Genomic DNA, 16,748 nt, shown 5'->3' with positions numbered 1-16,748 from the left:
CTGCCGTATTGGAATGTAAGCTCCATGGGGACAGAGCCTGTAACTGATTTGCATTTGCCCACCCAGTCCTCAACACCTAGAACCATCCCTGGGGCATGGTAAGTGGTCTGTAAAGAAGCTGAATGCTCTGTGCATGTTGGCGAAATGCCCAAAGTACCCATTTCCCCTTGAAGTGAGGAACCCGAGGGGGCAGGCTTCCCCCGCCTTGCTTTGGAAGCCCTTGTAGTTCTGCTCCTGCGGGAGAGCCACGTGGAGGTACAGAGAAGGCCTGCCTGTTCTCACAGTTGGACCTGGCGGTGTGACGTCCTTTGTAGGGGTCCCTGCCTCCCTTGTTCACACAGGGAATAGCCTGTGCCCAGTGGAGCTGTGGGCTTTTGAGACCTCCTGAGTCACTTTGTGTGCACAGCGCTCTGTCCCTCAATTTGTACGATGTAATCCTCAAAACGCTGGAAAGGAGACACATGCCAGAGAGAAATGGAGATGGCTGAGATCTAATAAATCCATAGTGGGCCCACTCTGTGCCTGTGAAACAACCTGGATGGTAGCACACTGGGAGAAAAGACACACAGATGCATGTAATTTTCTTTAAGTCCTTTATAAAGGATTTTATTCTGTAACACAGCTAAATTTATGAAATGGCTTTATCTTGAAAGATCCCCAAGGGCTTACTAAGCTGAAATAATATCAAGTTTTCGGCAATCTCAAAACACCACCAATGCACACTTGTGATAAGGGATGGGGGCTCTGTGACAGCAGGTAGCCATTTTTACAGAAGATAGTGGTTCAGCCCATTAAACCTTTGGGGAGAAGTAAAGAGTCGGGGAGAGGAGATAATTGCCCACATTGGGGGAACAGTCATGTGGGTTTTCTGTATCAGTAAGTGTGATGACTCTTTTCCATTTTCTATGGGAACCTGAGTGAGTGGCTCCTGTCAGCATCACTTTTCTTGCTTGGAGTAGGAGGTGGGTATCAACTCACAGCTGTTGCTGCTGCTGCTGCTAAGTCACTTCAGTCATGTCCAACTCTGTGCGACCCCATAGATGGCAGCCCACCAGGCTCCCCCGTCCCTGGGATTCTCCAGGCAAGAATACTGGAGTGGGTTGCCATTTCCTTCTCCAATGCATGAGAGTGAAAAGTGAAAGTGAAATCTTGCAGTCGTGCACTTCTTCCCAAAGAGAGGAAATGTATGTAAAGCTTCCAGGGGTTAATGGAGGTCAGGGGCAGCCCGTGTAATATAAAGCCGAGCATTTAAAGAAGTAAAACATAACCACCTACAGCTTATCCAATAGTTAAACTACTTCCTTTCCAACGTTTGCCTAATCCAGTGCTGCCCTGTTCCCTGTACTAGAGTTTCCTTTGTTACTCTCTTGGTTTGAACATGGTGGCACCAACTCTCAGTGCATTAAAGCAGAGGGGTGTTTTTTTGTGGGGAAGGGGTGTGTAACTGGCACAAAAGGAAAGTCCTTCTTGATCATCTTCCAAGAATATCACCTTACTAGGATGGAAGAAAGGAAAATGGACCCGGCAGGTGATGTGACTTCAGCCACACCACGTGCTGTCAAAGAACAATGTCCAACAATTAAAACCAAATAAGATGTACCCCCTTCTCTTTGAGCATGTTGAAACGATCCTCCTCTGACCCAGAGGAAGACTTCCTCGTGTCCCCTCCTTTGCAGTTTCTCCCAGCCCATTCCTACTCCCAGTCAGACCACCCCTTTTGTTTATACTCTGCTCCTTCTTCCCTCCCCATACCTTCTCTCAAAGTTCTAGGAACTGGGTTAGCAAAATGCTCTGCTCAGCTGAAGGGAACAAGAGCCACACTGGAAAAGATAAGGGTGCTGAGCTTTTAGTTTGACTATATTATTATTCATTCATTTTTCTATGGAGTCGTATTTTAAAGACAAAGTTGGAACTTACAGCATGGTCCTCTAATGAAGCCGAGCGCATAGGTAAAGCCCCAAACGTGCAAGACACGTAAAAGCCCTGTCAACCAATCAGGCAACAAGTTGATGGAGCGTCTCCGCCAACCCCCTGAGGTACCTGGTGAGCCGGCTCAGGAGCTGTCCAGCACGGTGTAAAGAGCTTTACACACAGTGACTAAATATCATCCTTACCTCAGCCTGAGAAGTAGGTATTAGTCTTCCTGTTTTATTCACGAGAAAATCAAGGCTTACATAGTCTAAATAACTGGCTCAAGGTCACACGGCTAATCAAAATGAGCTCAAACATTCCAATCCAGATTGGTCTGACTCAGAGCCTTTGTCTTGGAAGTCTGCCTTCCAAAACATGTAAAGTTTTATTTTTAACTTTTTATTTTGAAATGAATTCAGACCAACAGAAAAACTGCAAAAAGAGTACAGATAATCCCATCAGACCCTCAACCCAAATTTCCCAAACGTTAACATCTTATCGAATCTGCTTAGTTATTACTTCTTCCCTCCAACCATTTGAGACTGCGTTGCAGACCCAGTGCCCCTCTACCTTTAATCTACAGAGTGGTATTTCCTAGAAACAAAGATCTTCTTCTTTGCTGTCACAGGACCATGGAATGATTATCAAATTAGGAAATTAACACTGTTGAAAGAATATTATCTAATCCGCAAACCTGATTCAATTTCAGCCAATTATGGTACTAATGTTCTTCATAGCATATAGGAAAAAATAATTACTCTGATCCTGAATTCAACTCAGGGTCTCACCCTGTGTTTAGACCTCATATCTTTGGCCTCCTTTAATCTGGGAAACCTCCTCTACCTCGTTCTCTCTTATATGATCTTGATATACTTTAGAACTGCAATCTGGGTTTGCGTGACGCTCCCTATGATTACTCCAGGTTATGCACTCATGGAAAGAACACCACAGAAGCATCACAGAATCCTAATGCATCCTATGGGAAGCACTTAGTATATCTGCCTGTGTCATTCCTGTGATGTTAGCATTGCTCTCTTATTTAGGGTGGTATCTGCCACGTTTCTCCTTTGTAAACTTAGTATTTTTCCTTTTTACATAATCTTATAAGGAGATACTGCCAGTCTCACAAATACCCTGTTTCTTTCCCTATTTTCATCCACTAGTTCTAGCTTTCATTAATGATCATTTCCCAGCGCTATTATTAAAGTCACAGTTGCCAAGAGGTGATTTTCCATTTGCACGATTTCTTCTGCATTTGTTAGTTAGCATTCTGTTTTAAGGAAGAATTTTCCCTTCTTCCCCATTTGTTAACTTACTTTCATTTTTAAAAGTAGTATCAGCATGGGCTTATGGAGTCTTATTTTATTCTGTGGGATTACAACGTATTACTATCATCATCTCTTCTCATGCTGCAATAGTCTACAGTTTGGTCAGCAGGAGATCAAATATACCGGTTTTATACCCAAGGATACTAACATTTCAACTCTTTCTGCTGTGCTTAAAGTCTGCCACTTCCCTGTCTTGAATCCTTTATGTAGGGAATTTCTTATTTTCCGAAAAGTCCTCAGACCCAGTGATGCAGTAACTATCTGTTTTGGCTAATTCTTGAAATAAAAATTTTTAAAAAGCTGGTGGTAGAGGTGAAGGGAGTTAAGTGGTATTTCTCCCCAGAGCCCACATTCATGGCCCTGCCAGCTGCTTGGAGGCCCAAGGGAGGTAAACTGCAGTCTTTCCTGCACGCTTTCTGCTTTCTCTCTTCTCTATCCTTTTGAACATGTTCTATGCTCTGCCTGGATTAATTTGAACTCCTTACGTTAACCCAGAAATGGACCGAGACTTCAAGACCCATATCTTCCTCTGTGAAGCCATCTCCACTCCCTAGCCAAAACTGATTATTCTCTGCTTGGCAGCTCGATGAACCTTTGGTATAGACTTTTATTATAGAATCGGTCACATGGCATTGCAGGTATTTACTTGGCCATTTTGTTCCCCTCAATAGGCTATGAGCTTTTCATGAATAGGTTCTTACACATACCTGTATCGAGCAATAGTGAATATTTTTAATGGCTTAGAATGCATTAGAATCTACTTCCAGATTATTAATATAAACCAGAGGTCAGCAAACTCTTTTCATCGAAGGACCAGGTAGGCATTGTGGACGACAGAATGTCTCCGCTCTGCCACTGTGTGGAGAAAGCCCCCACCACACAGTGGGGCTGTGTTGCAATAAAATTGTATTTGCATAAACAGGAATCGGGCTGGACTTTGCCCTAGGGCCACAGTTTGTTGGCTCTTAGTCTCTCCCTGCTCAGGAGCTTCTCAATGTTTGAATCCTCTTCCCTTAGAGATCCCTAATTTTCACAGGCTAACGCCTGCATATCCTGAAGGACCCAAACCCTACCTGTCTGGGGAGAGGGGGGTGCTGCCTGATCCTTGTAATAGATGAAGTTCCAATGCTGTATTTTCCATCGCTCTGTTGCTGGTTCCTTACCCCAGCACTCTTCACTGTTAACTGACGTCTGCCTTTCACACTTCAGTGAAATTATCACAAGAGCAGGTCACTCACTCCCTGTGCCCACAGTCCATCACAGGGCTCACTCCGCTCTGGAGCTCTGTAAACGTAGATCGCGTGAAGGAGTAACGTAGGGCTGTCACACAGAGTAGCTGCACATTCTCTAGCAGACACTGCCAGCGCCCCGCCGGTATCCCTGCTTCTTATCCCTCCCCGGCTTCAGGCCTAACTGACTTGCCAGGGAACACACAGCCCTGGGAGCAGCCCTCAATCACAGTCCAGAGGAGCTAGTGTATAAATACCCCAGCTCCCTCACCCATCAGATGACATAACCCTGGGCTCCAGGATTCCCCAGCAAGAGATGTGCTTCTTGTTTCCCCACCTACAATTGACAGATAAACCTTTGGCGGCTACATTGCCTACCTTATCTCATTTCCTATTCCTATGGGTACTCCCTTTACTTCCCAAATAAACTGCATACACTTGTTTCATGATCAGCTTCTGGAGGAGACAAACATAATCTTCATAACAACCCTGTGGGGTGTGTATCATCACTTGCATTTTAAAAACTAAGGAGTATAGGCCATTCAGTCCATGCATGAAAGAGTCAGAACCTAAATCCCAGACCCCTGACTCCAGACCCTGAACATCATCCGCTTGACCTTGTTACTCCCGACGGGTATTCAACCAGTGTGCATCGAACGGCTGACTGACTGATTATAGCTGTGACATAAACTCACCTCCCCAGATTCAAGCCTGAATTCAAATGGTTTCTTCTTAGTCATAATACAGAACAAAATAGATTGTCCTAGTTAGATAAGAATGAAATCTGAAAAGCACAAACATTTAAGTCAGCTGGATTATTTCCCCCTAAGCATCTTGTGCCCTTGGGTGCTACCTCTTCCAGATCCTATTTGAACAGGGAGTATCTGCTGAATCCCAGTCTTGCAGCGATTGATTTAATATGACCATTAGCTTTGTTTGCAGTGATTGCTCTGCTCTGCTGAGGATTACTTGAGAATGAAGTCTCTGTAGGTGTTTAAGGCATTAACCCTCGAGTCCAGAAAGTCTCATACTTGCAGACCCGGCTGTAAGCTGATTTGTACTTTACAGCACCTTGCGTAGACGGATTTCAGAACAGAAAAAGGTCTATCTAGGGGAGGGGCAGCAGGAGGCGAACTTGAATCCCAAAGCCAAAACTCAGAGGGCACTGATTAAGTACAGGTTAAAAGAGTGTGAGAAACAGACCAATACAAAGGAGGAAGACAGTCCCTGAGCAGGCTACATCATAGAGAGCTGTTATTGAGAAATGTATTGGCAGGAAAATCCTGAGTGTGAGAGCTGTGTTTGGGTGAGAAACAGGGAATGGTTGAGAAGTAAGACAGGGGAAGTGTTTATTCCATTTCTGCAGAGGTGCTTGCATTTCTGAATTCCATTTCTGCAATTGCATTACCCAGCATCTAGTGTACAAGCTCATTAGCAGCATTACGTGCTGGGCTGGCTTAGTCTCTGGAGCCACGGCACCTGGGGAAGATATTTCTCCTGTGTGTACCTCACTCCCCTCACATGCAAAGTGGAATAAAATGGCCCTTTCCCCATGGAGTTGATGGTGGTGGGGGGAGCAGGAGAAAATGACTGACTGTGAATTGCCAAGGACAGTTCCCATCACATGGAAAGCATTCAGCTCACGTCTGCCATTTTTACTACTGGGGGTGCTATTGTCCCAGAAATAGCCATCAGGATTGGCACACTCCATGCATTATGCCATTTTGGGTGTGTCCATTGAAGTGGTTACCAAGGCAGACTGCTACCTTATCCCCCAAACCACTAAGAAAGAGCTTATCAAAGTCTTTGCTGAAATTGAGATAAAAGATCTACTACAAGTCTGTCTTTTGCCATTTAATGTCCATGAAGGAAACCAGGTCACTCAGGCACAACTCGACTGTAATGAACCCTTGCAGGCTTCTAAAGTTCACCCCTTTATTTTAAGTGTTCAAACCGTCGCTTTAATGATCAGCTCTGGAGTCTTGACCCTGAACAATGTCAGTCTCATTATAGAATCGCAGAATCCACCACCACTTTTGAAATATTTGGAGATGCTTTTCCGAGCCCTGTCTCAGTGCGCTCCTGTTCTTCTGCGTGGAATTATTTAGAGCCGCTAGGTGCAGCCTTCCACACCTTTGACTCACAGACGGTGTCTTTTCGCTTCTGTTAGCTCTGCGTTTTCATTCTGATGCTCGTTCTTCTTGGCACCTTGTCTTGAGTTGGAGGTGAAGCAGATGCTGAGGAAGTCTGCATTCTCTTTACCATCCTTCTCTTTTGCTCACCTGAAGAAACGGGCTTTACGATTCAACTTTCTGCTCTAAACTTAGCTTTAAAGCCCATTTGGGTGTCCTTAGAAGTTTTTCTACGTGTCAGCTCATATGAGACACCCCACTCCAGAAGTCTTGTTTTTTCACTTTTCAACTTAACAAAACATGTAATAGGTACCCACTGTGAGGCAGGCGTTATGTTACACTTCAGAGACACGAAGGAAAACCAGATGCAGTCCCTGTTTCCAAGAGGCTCAGGGTGAAAGGAGAGATGCAAAAAGACAAATGCAAGGCAGCATGCAAGAACTCCACTAAAGAGGGGCACCGCAGAGCTGGGCACCTCCACCTGGGGGCTGGAGGAGGCAGGGTGGCTTCATGGAGAAAGCGGTGTTTGAGCATATGTTTTACTTTAGTCTCCTTTATTCCTTTTATTCACCCACCTCACTCCATTCCCTTCTCTAGTCCTACTGGCAGCCACTGACAATGTGTACAAATGTCTTTTTTTGCTTGGATCGTACTCAGGCAAAATACATATTGCCATTTTACGTCTGTGGATTTAGTTTTAAATTGATGTAAATGACCCTGTGTTACTTACCATACCTTATTTTATTGCTTAACTTCCTTCATTAAACATTCTTTGTGTGAACATCTAGGCTGTTCCTGTAATCTCTGTCTATTCCCATGGGTTGCTCATCCTTCACGCTTCACTTTTCCACTGTCTCCATGTGGCACATCCATTGTGGTTCCAATACCCACTCACTCTGCAGTCACACATTTTACGACTCATCTGTGGATCAGTGTGAAAAGTTCCTTGAATCATATATATGCAAGAATATGGTTACTGGGCCATAGGTACAGCAGGCAGAATAACAGCTCCAAAGATGTCTACTTTCTAATTCCCAGAATGGGTGAATGTGTTGCCTGACAGGGCAAAAGGAGCTCTGCAGATGTGATTAAGAATCTTAAGCGACGGGGAGATGAGCTTAGATTTTCCAGGTGGGTCCAGAGTCATCACAGACGTTCTTATGAGAGAAGGAAGAGGCAGAAGAGCCAGAGATTTGAAGACACCACACTGCTGGCTCTGAAGATGGAAGAAGGGGCCATTAGTCAAGGGATCAAGGGATCAATGAATCAGGTGGCCTCTGGAAGTCAGAAAAGGCAAGAAGGTGTAGTGAAAGTGAAAGTTGCTCAGCTGTGTCCGACTCTTTGCAAGCCCATGGACTGTATAGTCCATGGAATTCTCCAGGCCAGAATACTGGAGTGGGTAGCCTTTCCCTTCTCCAGGGGATCTTCCCAACCAAGGAATTGAACCCAAGTCTCCCCGCTAGAACCTCCAGAAGAAACACGGCCCTGTGAACGCCTTGATTTTACCCTTGTGAGACCTCTGCTAGACTTCCAGCCTCTAGAGGTGTACAGTGACACATTGCTGTTGCTTTAAGCCACAGAGTTTGTGGTAATTTATTACAGCAGCAGGAGGACCTGCAGACCTGAGGTAAGACTAGACTTGTTTTGAGATGCTGCTGGATTACTCTCCCAGATGGCTGCCCCAGCCTACACCCCCTTTTGCTGTTCAGGAGGTGACCTGTCTGATTTCTGTTAGCCTCATGGATATAAAGCACAGATGAGTATTAAGGAGAGCTGGAGCTGCCCAGAGTGACATCGGTAGAGGGGATGGGGTGGCCTCGAGCCCCTGGCTGCTGTGGCTGGATTGGCTGGTCTGGGGGCAGTGGCAGGGGGCAAGGGTGCTGTTTATGTCATCAGGCACTCAAGGTAGGGTGCTCAGGGGCCTCCATGGAAAAGTGGAGACAATACCCGTATCCCACCTGAGGACACAGGGCTCAGGGCCTCCCTGGAAAAGAGCCTCAAACAGTGAGGAGGGAGGAGGGGGTCAGAACCAGGCCTGGGCAGCATTCCCAGGTCCACAGCTGCTGGGTGACTTCGGGCGACTGCCTAAGCCTCTCCGATCCTTGTTTTTTGTTCTCTGTGTGACAGGGATAGTGATACTGTCTGCTCACAGACTGCTGTGCTGTGAGGGCTCTATGAGGTCACGATGCAAAGTCCTCACGGAGCAAATGGTAAACAGCGAGCACCCAATAAATAACAAGAGCAACATTCTCATTGCACAGTTATTAAGTTAAAATAGTTTCCTACCTTTCTTAAATCAGCCCTTCCCAATTTACGGTATCGTTGCAGACCTTGCTCTCCCTCTTGGAGAGTAATATATTGAGATAAATTTTCACATGTTTACATATAAATAATTTTATCAATTAATTTCAAGTTAACCTCCCCTTCCTCAATTTCTCCCTTCACACACACACACACACCCATCTCTGAAAAGCAGAGATCTCCTTTTAGGGTTGTTCATGGCAAAACGCAATTAGGCACACCATATTTTTCTGATCTCTCTCCTCCCTCCGTTTTCAGCACTAAATAATGCAGGAGAGGAGAGTATATCGGGTTTGTAAAAACGGCAGAAAACAGGGCTGTAAAGATTCTGTGTTGGGAAGAGATGAAAGTGCCTGGTCAGAGGCCAATAACAAAGTGAAAGAGAAACGCAAAGGCATTGATGAGGGAGGAAAGGAAGGCATTTTTCAAGATAAGATTTGAGGAGAGTTGAAAAGTGGATGACTCGGGAGACAGTCAAAGAGTCTTCATTAAGCAAGAGCTCTGGATGAGGCAGACCAGCGGGGACCGGCTTTTGAAGGGCCTGGGCTCTGAAGAAGGTAGCAAGCAGGAGCTCCACTTACTCACCGTCCTCTGAAGCCTTCTCTCACTTGCCCGCATGCAGGCAGTTTCTTCTTCCTTGGGGTCCCTGACTGTGTCTTCTTCCCTCCATTAATGAGTGTGGATTACCTTCCACAGTAATTTGGAGTCGTACGTCTCTTTCCTTCACTTTAACTACACTTCAGACATTTCTCCAGTCATTCTCCTCATGGATTGAAACAATAATTATTAGCCTATTACCCTGTCCCTGTGCCAAGTGCTTGACTGCATTGTAGAGAATGCATCGCACGCGGACCACTAACGCTTATGGAACAACTGCAGCAACCCAGGAAGGGGGAGATTGAGACCTGTTCATAGAGCTGCGAGTGGTAGACGATGCAGGTGGGACCCCCCCTTGCTCAGGCACTTCGGCTCCCGTAGGGACTTTGAGGCTGTGTTGTCACCAAAACTGAGAATGGTGCAGGGCACAGAGGGTAGACTCAGCAAGTGTTTGGTTTGTGAACAAATTCTAGCACCTGCAACGCAGCTGGCTAGTCATGCAGCACCAAGACTCAGGATTTCCTTCCCTCAGGCCTGACCATGAGTGGGTGGGCAAGGTGGCCAGGGTGAGGCCAGTGGCCTGCTCTAAGAAGAGGGTGTGAACCTCTTGGCCCATCCGTCTGTCTTGGCCACGTCTATTCTGGGCAGTCTGATCCCCACCCGCCATGAGGCAGTGACAAGAAGGGAGAGAAAAATATATCTTTCCTCCTAAAGGGTCTTTTAACAAATAAATAACCGACTGGAAGACATTTGAAGAAGTTCAAATGTTCCTGAAGATATCTGCATCAATCAGGTTAATCCATTTGCGTACTTGAGTTCCATTTTGGATTGTGTGACCCTGCCCTCCCTTGGATGACTAAGTAGAGTTTCAGCCATGTGTCCAGTTTCCTTCAGGGGCTGCAGGATGGAACCTGGCTGAGAAAGGGGAGCCCCCTGACCAGGGAGGCACAGAGAGGGCCAGGCTATAAGCTGGTGTGTGGGGTGACCCAACAGACATGGAGACTTTTAGTTCAGAGACACAGCCACCCTCAGTGTCCCAGCTACGAGGGAGCAGAGGAATGAAAACCCGCATTTCTTCCCTCTCGTCCCTCTCCGATATGTTTTGCCCATTGGTCAGAGGACCAGCGAGCAGGCTGACTGAGTCCACAAAGACCATTCCTCACGAGGGAGATGGGAGGAGGAGGTCAGGCTGAGGCGGTGATTTGAAGTGCTGGACATGAGATGGGCACATTGAAGGCAGCTCAGTAAAATATGGATTATATACTTCTGATGACTGGGCACTGTATGTTAGAATGAGTATAAATGTTGCTTGAGGGCTCATTCTGTAAAAACTCTGTGCTGAACGCTTCAGTAAAAAAAATTCCGTCTTAATCCTCCCCAACAAGCTAGGGGGTGGTTTCTATGTTCTGGAATAGAAGTAGCTGAGACTTTGGTTTCAGTATCTTGCCCAGGCAAAGCCCTAGAGCTCTCAGACTTCATGAACTGTATCCATGAACCTTCTCGTCTTTTCTGGTCCTCATGTTTCATGCTCATGACTCCTAATAGTCAAGAAACGTTTGTTTGTTTGTTTCATGGCCAGGCATTCATGAGCACTAAAAGGGAACAACTGTTTGCATTGAAGTCTCTGTCATGGAGTTCCTGTCGGCAGCTCCTCTCCTTAATCCAGTGTATTGAAACCCTCCTGGGGCTTTCTGGTTAGTGATTCAGGACAACACATGACTGCTGAGTTGTTTTGTTTTTTTTTCCTTCCCCCAAATTCTGTCATTTCAGCACAAAGGAAGGCTGGGAGCCTGGGAAGCACCATCATCAGAGGCTCGGCCTCCTGTGATTGGCTGACTTACACACCGTATCGGCTGAGGGCAGTTTTCAAAAGGGACTCCATTTCAACGGAGTCATTTTCCATTGATCTGGTTACTGACTTTCACTTGGTCACTTCAAAATAATTCAAAAGGAGGAAACTAATAATATACTTCCATTTTGCTTCTCACCAGCATATCGCAAAAGTAAATTAATCCTCAGTGCTTGTGAATAAAGTTTGTGCCCTGATAAATTTGTTCTCCGAAGCACGCTTTATTCCTCTTTCCTCAGTTCCCCAGCTCATGTACCATAATTCCAGTTCTAAATCTCCACTCTTGAGGCAATCCTCCCACACCCCATCTCTGGAGGGTGAGGTGGTAAATCCAGTGAGGTCCAGATGAACGTTCTCATCCTCCTCTCCACCCTCTGTGCGTGCCTTCCTCCTCTCCTCTCAGAGGAAGGACCATCTCTTTTTGCTAAGACTTAACCTTAAGTCTTAAGGCCATCTGTTCTGTATTTCCCTTTCTCTCCATCCCCTTCAAGTATTTTCCTTTCTTCTTTTTTGTCAAAAAGGAAAAAAAAAATTACACAACTGTTTAGAGAAACCACTATTCCACTACTACTGTCTTTCTGCTGCAAGAATCTGTCTTTACACAGTTTCTTTGGACAACCATCTGGATTTCTATGGTTTCAACTGTGAATTCTACAAGGAAGATTTTCCTTTTTTAATGTCAGCTCAGTCCAGTATTTACTCAGGTCTTTTGCCCCATAAACAACAAACCACATAATTTTTTTCTTTCCCTTTTTTTTTTTTTTTGCTTGATTCCACTTTCTGAATTTTTGGGGAAACTCTCATTTCTTGATATATCTCCCCACATACAGTGCTCACGGCCAGCCTTTGCTGCACCACTGCACCTACCTTCCTGACTCTTCTTCCCAATTACAGTAAGTCTCTCAAAGGCTACACTGCTGGCTCCCTAGTCTAGACCATTGCACAGCCCATGCTTCATCTTCTAATAATAGTTTCTTCTTTTCTTACCCCAGTCTCAAAACTGGTCCTCCCATAGCTTCTGTAGCTTAACGCACAGTCCCTCCTCCTCCCTTACTGTCTGAGGGCTGTTTCTTGCTATTCTTCCATTCTGAAAAAGGAAGTACAATGCTGTTTTAGGGACAGGAACTATGAAGCCTTATTTCCTTGATTCAACTTTCAGTGTTTGCACTTGTTAGCTAACTTTTAGTCCTGGCATCTTCACCTGTAAAATGGGGATAATGATACCCACTCTGTAGAGTTACACATGAGAATTGATTTAAAACATTTATAAAGGTCCCCAGAAAATTAGAATTTATGCCGTTAATATCTACAGTTCTCTTTCAAGATTCTGACATCAGAACTGTATTAATTTCCTGTTGTGTAAGCTTGTGTAACAAATTAACACAAGCTAAATGGATTAAAGTAACAACAAAAGATGCCTTAGTTCTGGAGATCAGAAGTCCTAAAAAGGTTTCACGGGGCAAAAATCAAGGTGTTATCCAGTTCCTTCTAGAGGCTGTAGAGGAACATCAATTTTCTTGCCTTTCCCAACTTTTAGAGCTACCTTCATTCCTTGACACACGACTCTCCCTTCCATCTTTAAAACCAACAGCATCTTTAAATCTTCCCTTGTCTTTGGTCCCGTCTTTCACTGGGACATTCAGTATTACATGGGACCTACACAGATAATCCATTAATCCATGATAATCTTCCCATTTCAAGGTCAAGTGGTTAGCAACCTCAATTCCGTCTGTATCCCTAATTTCTTTTGTCATATGACTCACCACTGTCATAGGTTTCAGGGATTAGAATACACCCTGTTTGGGAAGGCCACCATTCTGCTACTGCTATCTTTCCATCTCAAGAATCCGTCTTTATGCAGTTTCTTTGGGACAACCATCTGCATTTCTATGGTTGCAACTCTGAATTCCACAAAGAAGATTTTCCTTTTTGATTTCAGCTCAGCCCCAGTCTTTATTCAGGTCTTTTGCCCCAGCATATTTCAGGATGCCTTCTCCTGGCTGCATCCCACACAGTCAACTCTGCATATTCCCATAACCAGTGCAACTCCTAGTGATGCTCTTTCTATAAATGGCCCAGACTTCTCAATATTTATTGAAGAATGAGGAATCTTTCTGTCCACTTTGAGTTGAAATAAGTAAAAAAATGTTTGGTGGATACCTCCATCAGCTGAGCAGGAGAGATATTCCTTTAAACAGTGACGGTTAACATTTGCTAAGTGTGGCAACCATGAGAATATGTATCCCAGGCCTCTAACCACAGGAGCGTAACTGGCCAACATTTTCAGCTGCCGAGCTCTTAAGCCCATGGCCATGTTTGGGCTGAGGTTGTACTTCTTATTAGTTCTCACAAATGACTCAGCAAGGCAGGGGTGCTAAGGCAGACCAGTTCCTGGGAGTCTTAGAACTCATCTGACAGCTGGCCTTCGCTCTGGGACTCCCCTAGGACCTCCTTTAGTTGCAGGGCACCTCCTTAGACTCTAGGACCCCTCTACTAACCTTCCATCCCTCTCTCCGTCACTCCAAGTCAGACCTGCCACTTAGTCTGATGGCTTTCCCGGGTGCTCCCAGCTTCCTATGCATGTTCTTACCGGGTGTTTCCCTGATAAAACCATTGGTCTTGAACCCCACCTTGCATCTGCTTTTCATGGGTCTGGGCTAACATGCCCTGTTCTGAGCTAGGGGGTCAAAGGGCCAAGACCTGATGGTGAAGTTCAGCTCCTTGGATTCCTTGGATTCCAGGCAGACACAGAGAATTTGCAACAGCCAGTAAGGGAGTATTCAAACAATGCAAGCTCCCTGGCACCAGGAGGAGAAAGTGGGAGGAAAATGAGATGTTTTAGGAACAACAGAGGAATCCATGAGACAGGACTCCTGTGAGCTGATGTCATGCTTGACATAAGTTGGCAGTTAGTTGACTAGAGATTTTGGAGCCATTCAGCAGGAGCATGTGCATGAGAGAGGGGCTCTGCATACCCTGAACAATGGGGACAAATCCATGCCTCACTTCAGAGCATGTCTCTCTGAATGAATCTACCCTTGTCTACTCTGTGCACCATCCCCCTACCCCGTCCCTCTAGGAACTAACTGTGATGGGGAATGGATCTGATCACTCAGCTTCCAAACAGAGGAACAGTTGGTGAAAGTAGACCTGGGTTCATGTAAAGAGGGCTTTTGCTGTACACACCTCATAGCTTTGAGTCACATCTGCCAGAGACACGGGCTTCCAGCCATGGGTGGGAAGCTGGACTGGGCAGCCCGTAAGACTTTCCATACCAGAGATCTGAGTGATTCAGCAATCATGAGAGTGCCCTATTCCAGTAGATTCCAAATGTGGTGGATTATCTGAATCACCAGGGAAACCATTAAAAAACACTGCAATGTTCTAAATCAGGATCTCAGGGGAAGGGGAGTAAGAAACTGGTTTAAACTATAACAGATTCATTTCCCTTGCAATCCTATTGGCCAGCGTAGTCTGGACACCACACCTCTGTGTTCAGCAACAACACCCCAGATTTTAGATACAGTTCACCGGAGTCTTCACATTGGAAATACTCTATGCTATCAGAAGTTTGTTTGTTTGCTTTAATGTGCTCAAGAACATATAGATCAGAATCTAATAGAAATGTGTTTACATTCTGGCTCTGCCACTTATCTCCTGAGTGAGCTTGAGTAAGATATTCAACTTCCCAGAACCTCATGACTTTTTGCTTTGTTTTGTTTTAGCTATAAAATAAAGATGGTATTTAATAGCACCTATTCCCTAGATTTATTGAAGTGATTCAATGGGCTAACACTATGATATATGATATTGAATATGATAGCTAACACTCATATTCAACTTGCTGTGTGCCAGTCACTGTTTCAAGCACTTTGTTAGTTCATGTATTCCTAACAACTCTCTGAATGAGGTGCAACTCGGATTCCCATTTTACAGATGAAAAAGCTGAGGTTAAATAACTTGCTAAAGGTTGCACAGCTAGTAAGAGGTAGAGCTGTAATTTAAACCGGGAAATTTATTGAGAATATTTTTGTGAGGACTCTGCTATAACACACATGTGTAAGCACCTTGCTCAGAGCTTAGAACATATATCTGCTTAATAACTATTAGCTAAAGTTATAATCACTGCTTTTACCCTGGGGCTTAGAGTGCAGTTGTCACAACTCTCCAGCATCTACAGTGTTCCCAATAGTTAACTTGTGCCTCCAGAACATCTGTATCTTTATTTCCCCTCCTCCTCTACATGCTCAGCCCTGTCGGGGTGATAGAAAGGCAGCATGCACAGACGTGTTGACTTACTGAGACCAGGAACGTCACATTCCAAATCTATTTCTGTTGAATAAGGTCAGCAACTCATATTATTTGCTCTGTTTTTCCTAAGTGTTGGAGAGGAGTCCTTACAGAAGTAAAATGTAATAAGCCCTTTGATCCCAGTGTTGCTTGACTTCTGTAGGACACACTGGTGTCCAGGGAACTCTAGCATCTAGGATCTTTCAGAGCTTTGGAGAACCTTTTTTGGAATATAAAGGAGGGGAAGTTGAAATCCATCTCTATTACAGCAAAGAGAAGTTAGAGGATGATTCATCCTATTCTGCAGGGAAGGCAGAACTCAGAGATCTTGAAATAATCAAGACTTGGTAGTTTTGGAGGAAAAAATAAAGTGCCATCAATTTTATAATCAGAAGGCTCCAACGAAGATGCTAAACGGTGTTTGGATGACACTGGATTCATTAGATGTTTCCCCAGCTTTCCTCTTCATTTCCCTTCCAGAAGAAATCTCACACAGGCCCTCCAGAGGTAAGTGTACAGATTTTGTAGAGTCAGCTCTGGGGTTAAAAATGCTTTGTCACGTCCTGTGTGTGAGATCTTGGGCAAGACCCTTAGCATCTCTGAACTTCTGTCTCCTTTCTGAAGTGTGGACATTACTCTCAAACATATTATGGAGTTGCTGTAGGACAAATGCAACAATGTATCAATACAAGTAGAGCCCGGGTTAGAGTCCAGCCACACGCTCTGTAGATGTTCGTGATGTTCTCTTGATGATGTGTTTTTCTGTTGGCACATCTGAGCCTCTACGACACTGGGGGACCAGAGTGAATCCCAGAACTGACTTCCGTGGTGTTTGATGGCAAGCCTTTGCCATTTGATTCAAGGACAAGAGTGCTTTGTTGGAAACACCCACTCTCGCTTTCATTTTCTAATAGCTACCGTTTCCATCATAAATATATGAAGTCCATGGTCACAAAATCCCTTTATAGACTCTTTAGCCCAGCAGATCTCTCAGATTTTCAGTGCCCTCAGGGTCAAAAATACCTCAAAACGTTAGTGCTTTATCACAGCAAGCGTTTATTTCTTGCTCACGCATCTGAGGGTCATCTGGAATGTGGTTGACCTAAACTGC

At 44.9% G+C, this 16,748-nt stretch overlaps 1 protein-coding gene across 2 annotated transcripts in view; it reads left to right on the top strand.

Annotated features, from left to right (window-relative positions):
• CDH13 (cadherin 13) overlaps positions 1–16,748 on the top strand; it is a 1,011,871-nt gene that overhangs the window by 316,855 nt on the left and 678,268 nt on the right. The window contains exon 1 of one of the 2 annotated variants that reach the window (XM_070388651.1): positions 16,030–16,144. The exons of the other annotated variant lie outside the window; for it this stretch is intronic. Within the exon in view, the coding sequence (XP_070244752.1) occupies positions 16,045–16,144 (100 nt within the window). The 5' untranslated portion in view covers positions 16,030–16,044. Of the gene's footprint in view, positions 1–16,029; positions 16,145–16,748 lie in introns of those variants that run through there. 2 annotated transcript variants of the gene reach the window in all.

This window comes from Bos mutus, chromosome 18 (genome assembly GCF_027580195.1).
Source record: "Bos mutus isolate GX-2022 chromosome 18, NWIPB_WYAK_1.1, whole genome shotgun sequence".
Taxonomy (NCBI): Eukaryota; Metazoa; Chordata; class Mammalia; order Artiodactyla; family Bovidae; genus Bos; species Bos mutus.
Note: the sequence above shows the minus strand (reverse complement) of the source record. Positions and strands in the feature narration are given on the sequence as shown.